General features: G+C 45.7%; 1 protein-coding gene across 1 annotated transcript; it reads left to right on the top strand.

The window, feature by feature from the left end:
- Nucleotides 1-4,526: 4,526 nt before the first annotated feature.
- On the top strand, nt 4,527-8,955 carry Nrd1 (Nardilysin). The gene has a single exon (XM_075673449.1). The coding sequence runs from the start codon at nt 4,969-4,971 to the stop codon at nt 8,530-8,532; it is 3,564 nt and encodes a 1,187-aa protein (XP_075529564.1). The 5' UTR covers nt 4,527-4,968; the 3' UTR covers nt 8,533-8,955.
- The last annotated feature ends 5,454 nt before the right edge of the window (nt 8,956-14,409 follow it).

The following is a 14,409-nucleotide window of genomic DNA, read 5'->3' as shown; positions in this document are numbered from 1 at the left end:
ATTTTAATTAAATTTGTTGTATTTGAGAGGGCAAGTGAAATTCTAGTGACTGTTGGTCGTGGAATTTCTATTTAGGTCCTGAGTTTGGTTAAAAAGATTTTCAAAAATTCGAAAGTTTGAAAAAAATAGAAGCACGAAGTTTACAAATTCATAACTCTGCATCAAGAGCAGATATCGCGGTTCTGTAAACGAGATCCATCAGATCACTGAAAGCGGACAAATTCGATACGTCATTTTACATCTTACGTGGATTTGTTACGTTGTTTACATTGGGTTCTGCAAAACCTATATTTCCATTTTACTATATTTTTTTTTACATTCATGTGTAACGTATCAATTTTGTCCGCTTTAGATGTACTATTAGGTGCAGTTCACGGAATTGTATTATCAATTTTCTTTGCTGAGTTACAGAGTTGTAAACTTCATAGTTTCGTTTTTTGAAAAATTTCGATTTTTGCCATTTTTTTAATAAAAAATTGAATTAATAAAAAATCCGAAACCAACACTCACTAGATTTTAAGTTTTTCTTTTAAATGCAACAAATTTCGTCAAATTTGGTGCAGTGGTTGCAATGAAAAACGAATTCTGCTTTTACATGTATTTAGATAGGAGCACCCGAGCTAAAGCTTCCTCTTAATATCGCCTGTGTAAAACTGAGCGCAATATAACCATGAACTTTTTGGCTACTTTGGGGCTACGCACATGTTTCCCTTTTGGCAATGAGGCATTGCTTTTGGCTACATTTGGGCTACTGCGAAGGCCGATTTGGCGACCTGTGGTTGGAGCGATCTGGCAACCCTGAGCGCGAGCCAAGGAGAAGAGGTCTCAGGCAGGGCTGTTCATTGTCGCCTCTGCTTTTTATGATTTACATGAGCCAAATAGAAAAGATACTAGAACAGAGCACAATAGGAACCAACATAAGCTATATGCTGGAAGGGCAGAAGGTAGCTCAAGTACTAGCCGGACTGATGTATGCAGATGATATTGTACTGCTTGCTGACACCCGAGTAGGGCTACAGGAACTAATGAGCATATGTGGAGAGGAGGGAGAAAAAATTGGGACTGCAATTCAGTAGAGAGAAGTCTGGGATAATAGTATACAATGAAGAAAGGGGGGAACCATTGGAAATACAAAGCACTGAGATTGATCATGTTGAAAAATACAAGTATTTGGGCATATGGCTAAACGAGGGCAAAAAGTACTTGGAAGAACAGGAAAAAATTATGATTGAAAAAGTGAAAAGGAACTCAGCTGTAATGAAACACAAGGCACTATGGAACTATAATAGGTACGAGGTGGTTAGGGGCGTATGGAAAGGGGTTATGGTACCTGGCCTCACATTCGGAAATTCAGTACTGTGCATGAAATCGGAAGTTCAGGCATGCATGGAAACGAGACAGAGAAGTGTAGGCAGGTTGGCCTTAGGAGCGCACGGGAACACCCCTAATGAGGGAGTGCAGGGGGACATGGGATGGACGTCATTCGAAGGTAGAGAGGCAATAAGTAAGCTAAAATATGAACAGAGACTCCCAGCACTGGAGGAAAAAAGGTGGGCAGGAAAAGTGTACAAATATCCATACATGAAAAGTTTGAACACAAAGTGGACACTCAGAACGAGGAAGCTGAGGGATAAGATACCTATAGCCGAGGGAGGGTGTCCAACGTGGTTCTAGTGTGGGAAAGGAGGTGAAGGAGGCGGAAAGAAAAATGTGGGAAGAAAGAATGCTCGGAAAGCCAGCGCTATCTATGTATAGGTCACAATAACAGGAGATTAAGAGAGAGATCTTATTTGATAACTCGCGGGGCAGCTCACTATTATTCGAAGCTAGGACGGGGGTTTTGAGTACGAAAACATACAGGGCTAAATTTGAAGACATGGAACTTTGGTGCACAGCTTGCGGAGCCGAAATGGAGACCACAGAGCATATAGTGCTGAGATGCACAGACCTTCGCCCGACTCTGGCAGAGGGAACAGTGGTAGATATGGAAGGGGCATTGGGTTTTCCCGGGGAACGAGGGCAAATAAACGAGAAAAGAGTGGCAGTAACCACGGAGGAAGGAAACTAAGGAGAGGCCCTGACGTCACTCTTTGTGAAGCAAAAGTGAAGCCGGAAGTTGGCGTTGCTCATGGCGATGCTCCACCTTTTGGGCCACTCTCCTCTCTTGTTTACATCTTTCGCGAAACCACGCCGCGCTGAGCGTGGTTTCGCGCGCGGAGCGCGGGCGCAACATCACGCAGAGCACGGTGCAGGTAACACAGCGTAACAAGACACGGTGACTAACGCAAACTCGCCCATACAGCGCCTTTGCCACGGCACGAAACCTACCAGAGCATCACGTGTGAGCGCTCAAAACCATAACAACGCCGCCATTGTAACCCAACAAACGTGGCCATACAGAAAAAAAAAATAAAAAAAGCAGCAAAAAAATGAGAACCTACTACGTCATTTCCGCCACACTTTTCTCCTAGCGCGCGGACCAGGTAGGGCCTTCCTTCCTCCGTTTCCTTCCTCCGTGGGCAGTAACGAAGGGGAGAAGTCAAGGGAGAGATAATACCATAAATCGGGGAGATAATGTTTCCTATACTTTTTTAGATAGTTATTTTGGGTGGAGGAGGGGAGTGAAAACTAGTTTAAGGAGAAGAGGATATAAAGAAAGAAAAAAAAAAATAGGAGGGGGAGCAAAAGGCTAGGTGGCGCCCGCCGCCGCCCGTTACAAAGGGTATAGCCGCCATCCATCCATCCAGCCGGCCAGCTCGTCCGGCCACATAGAGTTTCTCACTAAACTCTATGTCCGGCCACATAGAGTTTCCTATTTTGTAGGAAACTCTATGTCCGGCCAGGCCCCGCACACTCTCAAGTTCAACAAATGGCCACAGAGGGCGAAAAATCAATCGAGGCGCGTTTCAGCGTAAGCGCGCAAGTGGAGCTACTGTAATTTGATCGAATACTTTAATTTGTGCTTTCTCTGCTAGGGGCGCTGAACATGCTGAATTTTTTAATTTACACAAACCATTGACATAAACAATCGAGGTGTCTAAGGATGCTTTCTTACCTCAGGCAAATAGGCAGTTGATTTTTTAAAAATTTGATTGTTGAAGCTGCTTTTTAGTCATAGCGTCAAGGTTTTTGTGCTCGATTAACCACCGACAGCCGACAGCCTATTGGTATCGATGTGTTTCCTGGCCGTTGGCGTTCGAATACTACGGCGGTAAAACATTTTCGAAAGCATGCTGTGGTTTCGTCTGCGAGTCATTACATAGACTTGCTGTAAAAAGGTCTACTCTTGGCAAAGAATAGTGCCTCATTTTGTTTAGGCGTTGATTATCATAATGAATGCGGCGGAGGTTGAGGGAGTACGCTTGAAGGTACGTTTTTATGCCGTTGATCTCCATAACACCGCAAGTACGCAAACCGATGTCACAGAACACCCGATCATCATTGTGTGTTCTCCGTCATCGCTTGTTTGCTGTATGCCTACTAATTCTTCATTTCTTCAAGTGTTGTATCCTCCTTTTGTCCTTGCTCTCTTGTGCTTCACTTACAGTATGTCGTTCCGTCAGCTGTAATGCGCATTTGCAAAACCAATACGTTTGATAAGACGCAGTGGTTATCGTAATTTCACTACACGTGTATTAAGCTGGCACATATGGTTCAGATACAGATACCTGTATGCGAACTTGCACGACGTTGATGCGGAGATTAGGATAATTATGACACCCGTAAGGAAGAGGCAGCTGACGGCCGTATAAGCTGTTGCGTTCTTTCCGCCGAACTACCCGGCCTGGTAGTGCTGTAACGATGCTGTATAAAAGTGACACGCGGTGACAGGGAAATTATTATACTTAGCAGCCGACCGTACGTTTTGTAGCTTAGGTCTTCTTTCTTGTGCGTTTGTGCTACCCTTATTAATGAGCCATTTCTTGACTATGTTCTTGACTATGTAACTGCGTTTGTGTGGATGCGTAGACGTGTGCTTTTTGTTGTACTTGTAAAATGCAAATAAAATATTTTCAGGCTTACTCAATCTTTGGTGTCGTGTGCGTTTATTCCAGTCGAGGCCATCGTGTCACCTGGAAAGCGCATTCTGTCAGTAGCCCTACACGAAATGCAACAGCTGGAGCGCGGCGGCACAATTTAACTCAGGGTAACGGCGGCGTAATAAACGAAAAACCGCTCGGGATGCCCTTAAAAGTCAGTTCAGAGTGTGCCTTAACTCGATATGACTCAGCGCTACATGTATTCTGCTGCGCCTCGATCGTGCTCCCGCCAGTTTGGTTGCTGTGTGGCAAACGTAGCGCCTACATAAATATGAAGGCGCTACGTTTGCTACACAGCAACTAAACTGGCGGGAGCACGAGCGAGGCGCAGCAGCCAGAAACACAGTAAAGCCACAGAACACCTGGTAAAGCTTGTGCGAAACCACGTTTCCGTTTCCTGTTGTACAGCGCCACCTGTGGTCGCATACTTTAGTTCACGACGCCACCGCTATGCTTATTTCCGTAGCACTGTGGAAGGTACAGTTTCCCTTCTGTAAGTTTGTATAGGTGTTCTGTGGTCCGGCCAGCTTGGCTCCCAGGTATTGCGGATCTGTGGTAGTCTTTTGAACTGCCGCCTCGCCGTATGTATTCGTCAAAAAACAGAACATGCAGTTTTTATTCGGCATATAAAGCACCGTGTTAAGGACGCGTGAACTGTGAATGCAGGCATGATTTCTACAGTGAAGAATTGATGCCCGGTTCTTGCTTATGACCCAGGTGTGGAACTGTGTCTTTTTCGGCAGTACTGTGGCGGCGTTGTGCCATTTGGACATACTCGTTTCGTGTTACGAAAACTCTTGCTGGACGCAGAACATTGCTCCTTCGACATGTGCGTGAGCATTGCGATCTTTCCGCGCTAAAATATCGCCCAAGCAGACCCATTTGCTCCTTGGAATACCTTGCGGAAAGAGACTGTGGGCGTGTTACAATGGAAGACATTGTCAAGTCACCGAACGATGCCAGGCAGTACAGGGTGATTACGCTGGAAAATGGTCTTACCGCACTGCTGGTGTCCGACCACAAGTCGCGCCCACTGTCTCCCATGTCCGGTTCCTCGTCCAGACGTTCTTCTTCGTCACGGCAGTCCACGTCGTCACCTGCTAGCTCAAATAAGGTAAGCCACGACTGCCTCGCTGGAGCAGAACTACTACCGGAAGTGAATTTGGGTGAGGAAACACATGTGTCCTCGCTTCCGAAGAACAGTATTGCATCTTATATAGCAAACTGCCTGGGCTCTGCCAAATGCGAAGATGTTCCGCGCTCGAAAAGTCCGGAGGAGGAGCACTGCGAGACGAAAACCGAACTTGGTTCTGGGTCCTCGAGCCAACCTCAGTCGATGGAACGACCATTTTCAGACGTTACTTCTGAGGAGAGCATGAGTGACGACGATGTAAGTGTCCATGGTGCCAGCGAGAGTGAACCTGAAAGTGATATTGAGTCAGGACACCATTCCCGTGCGGATAGCAAGCAGCACGGCAATGTGAGGAAAGAAAAAATGGCAGCGGCCGCTCTCTGCGTTGGCGTTGGAAGCTTCCATGAACCAGAGCATCTGCAAGGGCTGGCGCACTTTCTTGAGCACATGGTCTTCATGGGCAGTGACAAGTACCCACGTGAGAACTTTTTCGATGCTTTTCTGAACAAGCATGGAGGTAGTGACAATGCCTACACCGAATGTGAGAGAACAGTTTACAAGATGGAAGTGCACCAGAAGCACTTGAACCGAGCGTTGGACATATTTGCAAATTTTTTCGTCTCGCCGCTTATGAGGAAGGAGAGCATGGAAAGAGAGTTGGAAGCCATTGACAATGAATTTCAGCTGGTGCTTCCTTCCGATTCATGTCGTCTTCAGCAGTTACTTGGTAGCGCTGCCCGTGAAAAACACCCTATGAGGAAATTTATGTGGGGTAACACAGCTTCCTTGAAGAAACTGCCAGAGAAGGATGGCATAGATGTCCACGCTGCATTACGCACATTCTTTGAACAGCACTACAGCCCTGCACTTATGACTCTTGCTGTGCAATCAAGGCATTCCCTGGATGAACTGGAACGCATGGTCAGAGAGATATTTTCTGCAATACCAGTACGTGAACCTGTGTCTGAACTTGCAAGCTTTCTTTCTTGTGAGCCGTTCCCATTGGAGCAGTTTGCCAAGCTGTATAAGGTGCAGCCTGTTAAGAAAGTGAACAATGTCTCAATTACTTGGGCATTGCCATCCCTGCTTCATGAGTATAGAACAAAGCCTTTGGAATACATTTCTTACGTTGTGGGGCATGAAGGGAATGGTAGTATTCTGGCCTATCTGAGGGACAGATCCTGGGCCCTTGGCCTTGTTGCTGGAAATGAGGGAACTGGATTTCATCATAACGCCATTTGCTCCTTGTTTAACATCACAATCTCCTTGACTGAAGAAGGGCTTAAGAATGTTGAGGAGGTGCTCACAGCTGTATTTTCCTTCTTAGCTATGGTGAAGAAAGCAGGACCTGTCAAGAGTATCTTTGATGAAATCCAAACAGTGGCCGACAACAACTTTCGCTGGTGTGAAGAGGAAAGTCCGTTGGACTATGTTGAACGACTTTGTGCTAACATGCAGCTCTACCCACCAAAGCACTATCTAGATGGTGAAACCTGTCTGTTTGAGTATGACCCTACCTTAATTCAAAAGTGCCTGGACCAACTTATCCCCAGCAAGGCCAACATCATGATCATCTCCTGCCGCTACCAAAAACAAGGCATCTGCACCAAGAAGGAGCCATACCTTGAGACACCATACTGCACCCAGGAGGTTCCACTAGAGTGGCTTTCAGCATGGTCCAACCTTGTGCCTGATCCATACTTTGAGGTCCCTCAACGAAACAAGTACATTGCCTCCGACTTCACCTTGAAGGAAGAGAATGAGCACCAATCAGAACTGCCTGTCAAGCTACATGAAGATCAGCGATTTCGCCTGTGGTACAAGAAGGACACTAAATTCAATGTGCCTAAAGCTTGTGTGTACTTTCAGCTTATATCACCTGTCATGTATGTGTCTGCTGAAAATGCTGTCCTTATGGACCTCCTTTGTGACTCTTTGCTCCAGAACATGAGTCAGGAAACTAATGCTGCTGTCTGTGCATCCCTTGACTTCACAATATCAGTGAATGAGAATGGTCTAATTATAAGAGTTGTTGGCTTCAATGAGAAATTGCCAGTGCTCTTTGATGTTATTTTGCATCATCTAGCTGCCTTTGAAGTGAGGCAACAGCTCTTTGATAACCTCAAAAAGCACCTGCACAAGCGTTACTACAATTTGTTCATGAAGCCATCGCACCTCTGCACAGATACTCGATTCTCTATACTTCAGCAGTGCCACTGGTCAAACATAGAGAAGCGAATGATCATCAAGGATGTTACTGTGTCCTCACTGCTCTCTTTTGTCGAGCAGTTCAGGAAACAGCTTTTTGTTGAAGGCCTTGCTCATGGAAACTTTACTGCTTCTGAAGCCATTGCCTTGGCTGAACTTGTTGTGAAAAAACTTAGTTGTACACCTCTTCCCACATGCATGATCCCAGAGTCTAGAGTGATGGAAGTTCCCCTTGGCAGTCATTATTGCAGAGTTGCTTCCTTTAACATTGAAGACCACAATTCGATGATTGTGAACTATTACCAACTTGGGCCTGGTACTGTTAAGCAGCATGCACTTGCAGAGCTTATGATCGATTTCATGGAGGAACCTTGCTTTGACATCCTGAGAACAAAATCGCAGCTTGGGTACGATGTTAACTGTTCAAACAGGAATACTAATGGTATTGTTGGATTCACAGTTGGTGTGTGCTGCTCTGCTGAGAAGTTTACTTGCTCATATGTGGATGAACAAATTGAGCTCTTCCTTTCTATGTTTGCGAAAAAAATTGCTGAGCTCAACCAAGAAGAGTTTGCAACACAAGTTTCGTCGCTAGTGAAACAAAAAAGCTGTTCTGACCTGTACCTTCAAGAAGAGTCTGACAGATACTGGGCAGAGATAGTTTCTTTTGACTACCTGTTTGATCGTCTACAGCGTGAAATTGACTTCCTGAAGACATTGACATTGGAGGAATTCAAAGAATGCTGTAAACTTTTCCTCCCTTTCAAGCACCCTGGAGAGTCACACCGACGAAAACTCTCAATTCAAATTGTTGGCTACGGAGAGGCAGCTATTGCAGAGTCCAAGCCTATCGGATACTCACCCACTCAAATTCCAACATCCAGCACTGGTGACATCCACAATGCCTCCGCTGAGGGCAAAACAATTTCCTACCAACGATGCATTGAGCACATGCACAATGTGCACCCCTGGAAGCAACCCAAGCGCCCTCGGGATCAGAACAGCACTGAAGAAATCAGCAGTGAAGATTTGACCTATGCTTTGCAGTTCCTTGAGTCAGTGGTTGAAAAACAAGAAGCAGTGTATGTAAATGATATAACAGTCTTCAAACAAGGGCTAGCTGCATACCCTGTTTGTAGGGTCACATCATGAAGCTCACTTGCTGCAAGCACCACTTAGCCTGCCACTAGCACCGTTCTGTAGTGCCACTGCTGCTTAATGTGTTGAAGCATTGCCTTAATATGTCAACCATGCAATGCTCCAAACTTCATTTCTTGCATTAATGTATGCCTGCCAGTGCAGTTATGTTTAACTAAAAGCTTTGAAATTTCTAACCCATGTTGGCTGTGAGCATTGTATAATATAGTCACTTATGCTGTATGAAAAAGTGGTGCTCTTCTGGAATTCTGTGCCTTGTGAAGTGCTGAAGATTTAACCCGGTTGCTTACTCTGTGTCTGAAATTTCCTGATTTGCATTATTCCCCTGAGAGGACACATCTTAGTAAAATAATAAATAAGTTTGGAAGATTGTTTTTTATTGTGTTTTAAGAGCCTGTAATTACACTTGTTGCAAAATTTTGTCTCATATATTCAGTATGGAGTGTATGCTCTGAAAAAGAGTTTAGAAGGGGCCTGCTTTCCTGTGTAATAGTATATACTTTCCTTAAAGAAATTATTCGTCAGGTACCAAAACATTGGTGCAAAGCTGCAGGTGTGTCTTGTTACAGGAAAATGTGGATTTATTTCCTGCATTTAGAATCATGCCTACTGTTCTATTGAAGGATGTTTGCACAGGATTGCACTTATCTGTATGCTTTAAATTTAGTAACCTTGCTGCCGCTTATGAAAAGCTAGTGAAATAGGCTATTCTTCATGGTTGCGACAAGCTCCTGTTCCTTTGAGATGTCCGTAGTCCATGCACAACATTCCCTTGTTGCATCAGAAATGTCAGTACTACTATGATTGTTTCGTATGCAGTGGTCCCTTGCTGAGCGAATATTTCGCAGAGCGAATTGGACTTGCTTGAAATTTTTGACTCGTAGAGTGAACCCAGTTCCTGGGAACAAACTAAACTCATGCATGTACAGACTCGCCTTAACACGTACTCGCCCTCCATGTTCCTGGACCACCATTTTCCCTTGCCTAACCTCGCTCTCACATTGCTACTGTCTCGCCTTCTGAAATGTGTTGAACGGAGAGGCAGGTGACCTTAGATCTATTCTTCTTTCCTAGATCTTTTAAAAATTCCATGTCAGAGGGAGGAGAAAGTGTTTCAGGGCAGTGTCTTCCGCCTCATCTAGCTGAAGGAGACAGCTAGATGAATGTACATATGGGTATAGAAACTGGTGGAAATTATCGCCCTTCCTCCATCCTCTGCCTCTATCTGGATCTCGAACATCCTTCATTATTGGTAAATTGTCAATTGTTTGTTTTTCTCATCTGCATTAATAATCTTCACATTCTTGCACCAATAACCATACTCGGGGAGCGAATTGATACATTTCTCACTGGAAACAGTGGAAAAACATTTCCCACTAAATAAACGTTGTGCAGTACAAAGCCGCCCGTGGAGCACAAATTAAATGAGTTCTGCAAGGCGCCGCTGTAAATGGTTACTGTCAGCGTATTAGTACCAGTAGAATTATGTTTCTTGCCCTTGAAAACAAGCTCATTGGATATCTTTTGCTATACCTGTTGCGTCATGCAAGACCTGATGCAGGTTAATGCTCTGCTAGTGCATGTGTGGTTGAGGTACTTCAAAAGCTTGGGATATTCACCTGAGACCCTTTGTTCATTCTATTAGACATCATTTGCTTTTTAAAATAAAATCAAAAGCAGTGTATGTTAGGTTAGGTTTGAGCTTACTCAGACATCCTGGAATAACATTAAGTTTGCAAAGATGGATCTTCCGGGGGGATGACGCACACCTGACAGGGAGAGATGATGCTTGGGAGAAGTGGTCTGATTCTTTAACTAAAATATATTCACCCCAGATTTGAAGCCAGGCAAACATGATTATATCATTACTGCAAGTTTTCCAGATAACTGACCCAAATTTGTGAAGTATTTTCAGCGCGAATGACTGAAGGTACATCTGAAGTACATTTCAAGTGCCGCAGGATGATGCAATCACTGATGCCATGCCAACATCACCATCCTCTACAGGATGCCGCATCAACTATGTGTACAGTTAAGCTGGAGCAGTTTTACTGGAAGTAAACTGGGAGAAATGGTCACTTTATGTACATATCACAGACACAGTGTAATACCCCTGTCACATGGGAAGATTTAATGTCATTTGAATCGAATGGCATTCGCATATAATCCCACTAATCGGTATTTACATGGGAAAATTTAATGTCATTCGATTGGAATGACATTTGCCATCAAATGAGTTAGGGGAACTCATTCGCATTCGATTTCGAACCGAATGTCAGAATATATTTTTTTAGACTTATAAAAAGGAATAATTATTTTTGCTGCATTGATATTTTCACCATGGGCTCTGCTCAAGCGCTATTACTCTTTGCATCAGGAGTCTGTTGCGGTAGTCGGCCATATTGGATGTGTTGATCAAAGTGCTTTTAGTTGTGAATAATTGGCGTCAAAATGTTTTCGTCCGTTTTAAAAGTACTCACAAAAGTTATTAAACACGTTTAATAGGCACAAAATTTCCCTGAATTTCAAAAATTTTGTTCCAGATCGTCATTGCTATCATTTGCAAATGCCATTATATTTTACTGTGTAGCACCGCAAGAGACCGAATGGCATTCGATGCATCAAATGCCATTCGATTCGAATGACATTAAATCTTCCTGTGTGACAGGGGTATAAGACAATCTCATTAGGAATGGACAGCGCACCTTGCAGGAAGAGCTGGTGATGTCCCTTGATTCAAAACGATGCCACAAGATGATTGATCATAGGTCTTTGATGAAAAGCGTGGCAATGCTTTATGGTGAATGTGCACTATTCTGGCATTTTTTCTTAGAAAATTGCGCAGAGCTGCTCAGTGGAAATGCAAGTGTGCGTGCACACAATCCTCATGTCAAGAGCGGAAGGTAGAACCACTGTAGGCAGAATGCTGCCTTCGCTACACTACCGAGTTGATTGAACAATGTGTGACGGTGCATCAACTTGACTTCGTTGTTTTGTAGCTGTGCTGACTGTGTGTAACTTGCATAAGACACCTAAATGCATTGGATGCAGTGTCATACGTCTAACTAGTATTAAATAAATAATGCGTTCTTCAGGTTTGTAATATACCAGTCGGTAACAGTGTCAGGCCTTGAAAGGCACCATTAGCAGGCTTCCTTTGGGTCTTGGGGGAAAAAGCCTTTTCAAGGTTCCTTCAGCATATCAGTAGTACTAGTAAAGTGCATTCTTCAGTTTTGACGTGAATTGTGATAGGACCATTCGAGCTTATCTGAAAGGGGCTTTAGTCACAAGTATTCATGCATGTTTTGTATGCTTCCAGTAGTAGGAATAGTAGTGAAAACAGCAGATGCTACTCTGCAAAGTCATGTTTGAGTGCTACTGCACGTCTCTGTGATTGGTTTTTGCTGAGATATTGTAGGGGTGGGGGTGCCGATAACTGTCCAATAGAGTTTGAACAAGGACATTTTGAATATTACACCCCTGTTTAATGTGATTAGCATACTTGAGCTACTTCATGCACTTTCTAGTGACTATTTTTCACAGCGAAGCGGTTTACCTGACGGACCTGTATGAAAGCAGTATGCATGGCCTCGCGGGGGGGGGGGGGGGTATCTGGGCTGGCTAACGTCCGTAAAGTGAACAAAAAGAAAACGAACGATGCTACGGCGCGTAAGAAAAGCATGCATGATTTCGCCACGAGCCGCACCTGTGCAGTGGGGGAGTGCAACCGCGCTGGCCGCCGTTGATGCCGTCTGCCCTCAATACAACGGCGCAGCAGCTGTGGCGGAAAAAACGGGGATGTGCGCCGTGGTGTGTGAGCGCCGGATTGTGCATTGCAGAGGTAGACCATTGAAGCAGTTGCCACTCCAACAAAAATGGGAAAAGTGGGAAGCCCACGCATTATGTGCACGGCCGAGGAACAAGCCGAGTACGAGGAGAGGCGTCGACAGCAGAGACGCGACTTTTAACGAACGACAACGTGCCCGTGAGAAAGTCGAGAATGCTGCCAGTGACTGCCTTCGAAGGCCAGCGAAAGCAGATGCGAGAGTCCAATCGTCGGCGTCGAGCGCAAGCTACTGATGAAGATCGCGCACTGGAAGCCGCTCGCGAGCGTCAAGCTAGGTCGTTCGAGTCTGCGTCCTAGCGGCAGAAGCGCGAGTTGCCACCTGCTTCGAGTTTCACAGGGGTGAATTCCAAATTCAAGAGAATGTTTCTGGACGCGAAGTTCACTTCGCTGGCTAATCCGCCACCATAGGAATGGTTCGACCCGAGTTGTTTGTTCCCCCTCTGCCTGGCTCTTTATTCTCCTCCCAACTTGGGTCACTGGGTAGCACATGGTCTAGTGGTTAGAGCATTGGGTTGCTGTGCTGAGGTAACTCTGTTCGAAACCAGGCGTCGGACTAACATATAGTGTTTGCAAAAAAAAAAAAAAACTGGGTCACTAGGTATGTGCCGCTCTTCAATGATGATAAAATACTTTATTAAAAGAATTCACCCCCCTTCCACTACTACTGTAAAGCGAAGCTCGGGATCCGCGGCTCTTTGTTGTCGTAGTGCCTAGGATGGATGGATGTAAGGTAGGAGCGTCCCCTTTAAAACGGGGTGATGGCAGTTGCCACCATGCTCAGTAGCGCCTCGGCTTGCGCTCCCTCACGGCAGGGTTGGCGGGGTCGGCAAGTGTACGACGAGCTCGTTCTCGAACGAGTTTCCCGCGGCGTTCGTGGAACGCTGCCTGTTCTTCGGTCGAACGCATGGCGCGCGGCCCGCTCCCGCTGCCGTTCCTTCAACGCAGCCTGCTCTTCTGCAGAACGAACCCACTCTCTGCCGGCTCACTCTGCCGTCCTAACTCTCTGCCGGCCCCACTCTGCCGGCCTAACTTAACACAGTGTCTCATTCCACATGCGGTTGCTCAGATCACTCTGTCAACGAAACCTGGCTGAACAACACGCTTTCGACAGCTGCGTTATGGCTGCGTTCGAAAGAAGCAGCGCAAGTATTGGGGGCGAGCTCCACCACTGGAAAAGCTGGCGCCGCCGTCGGCGTCGCGTGGCGTGAGGGATCACCACTGTGAGGGATCACGTGGACACAGCGACCGCGCCGGCTGCTTCGGAAGCGCCGAAACGAGCTGAAAACGAAAGTTTAAAGTTCCACCTGCGCTGCGGTTCTGATGCAGTGGTGAAGCTTTCCTGTCCTGGAGTGTCTGCTTGACAACATTTGAGAGATCGCTATAATAGGTAGTGGCTACCTTTGGAGGCGTGCACCATGGTAGGCTACTGTTCGGTGCCGCAGTGCCGGACGTACGCAACGGAGCCCGGTGTCAGCCTTACTCACACGTAGCCGCAGGACAAGGATCTGCGTGAAGCTTGGTTCGCCAAACTTAGAACTGGCAGGCAGCCATCGGCTACAACTCGGGTATGCAGCAACCACAGACGCAAGGAAGATTTCTGCTACGGCGCCGGGAGTGCGATGTTCGGTGAGTAGTAGAAAACCCGCACTGAGACGCTCGCCCGCGCCCGCTGCCCGGCTAATGTCATGACGGTTTGGTCTATGAACTTGTTGATGCTAGATACTGGCAAGTTCACTGGAACGGAAAGGGAGCGGTAAGACGCACATTAAAAAGGGAATGGCATATGGTCATGTTTGTGTTATGAATTAATGCACTGGGTTACGAAAAAGAAGCAGAGGGAAATCGCACGCTGAGAATACCGATAAACTTAAAGTGCGACACAATTTGAGAAATAATATGAAAATGTCCAAGCATTTAGAAGACAAAAAAGATTGAATCGTCGTGACGGCACATCACAGTCGCCGTAGGCGTCGAAGTCTCTATCACGAAATTATTTTTGAACAGTTATGATAGCGTCCACGCAA

This window comes from Dermacentor variabilis, chromosome 1 (assembly GCF_050947875.1).
Source record: "Dermacentor variabilis isolate Ectoservices chromosome 1, ASM5094787v1, whole genome shotgun sequence".
Lineage (NCBI taxonomy): Eukaryota > Metazoa > Arthropoda > Arachnida > Ixodida > Ixodidae > Dermacentor > Dermacentor variabilis.
The sequence above is the reverse complement of the archived record's forward strand: the minus strand, read 5'-3'. Positions and strand labels throughout refer to the sequence as shown.

Excerpts from the sequence above, each read along its gene's own strand:
- Nrd1 (XM_075673449.1), top strand. The coding sequence starts at position 4,969 with ATGGAAGACATTGTCAAGTCACCGAACGATGCCAGGCAGTACAGGGTG.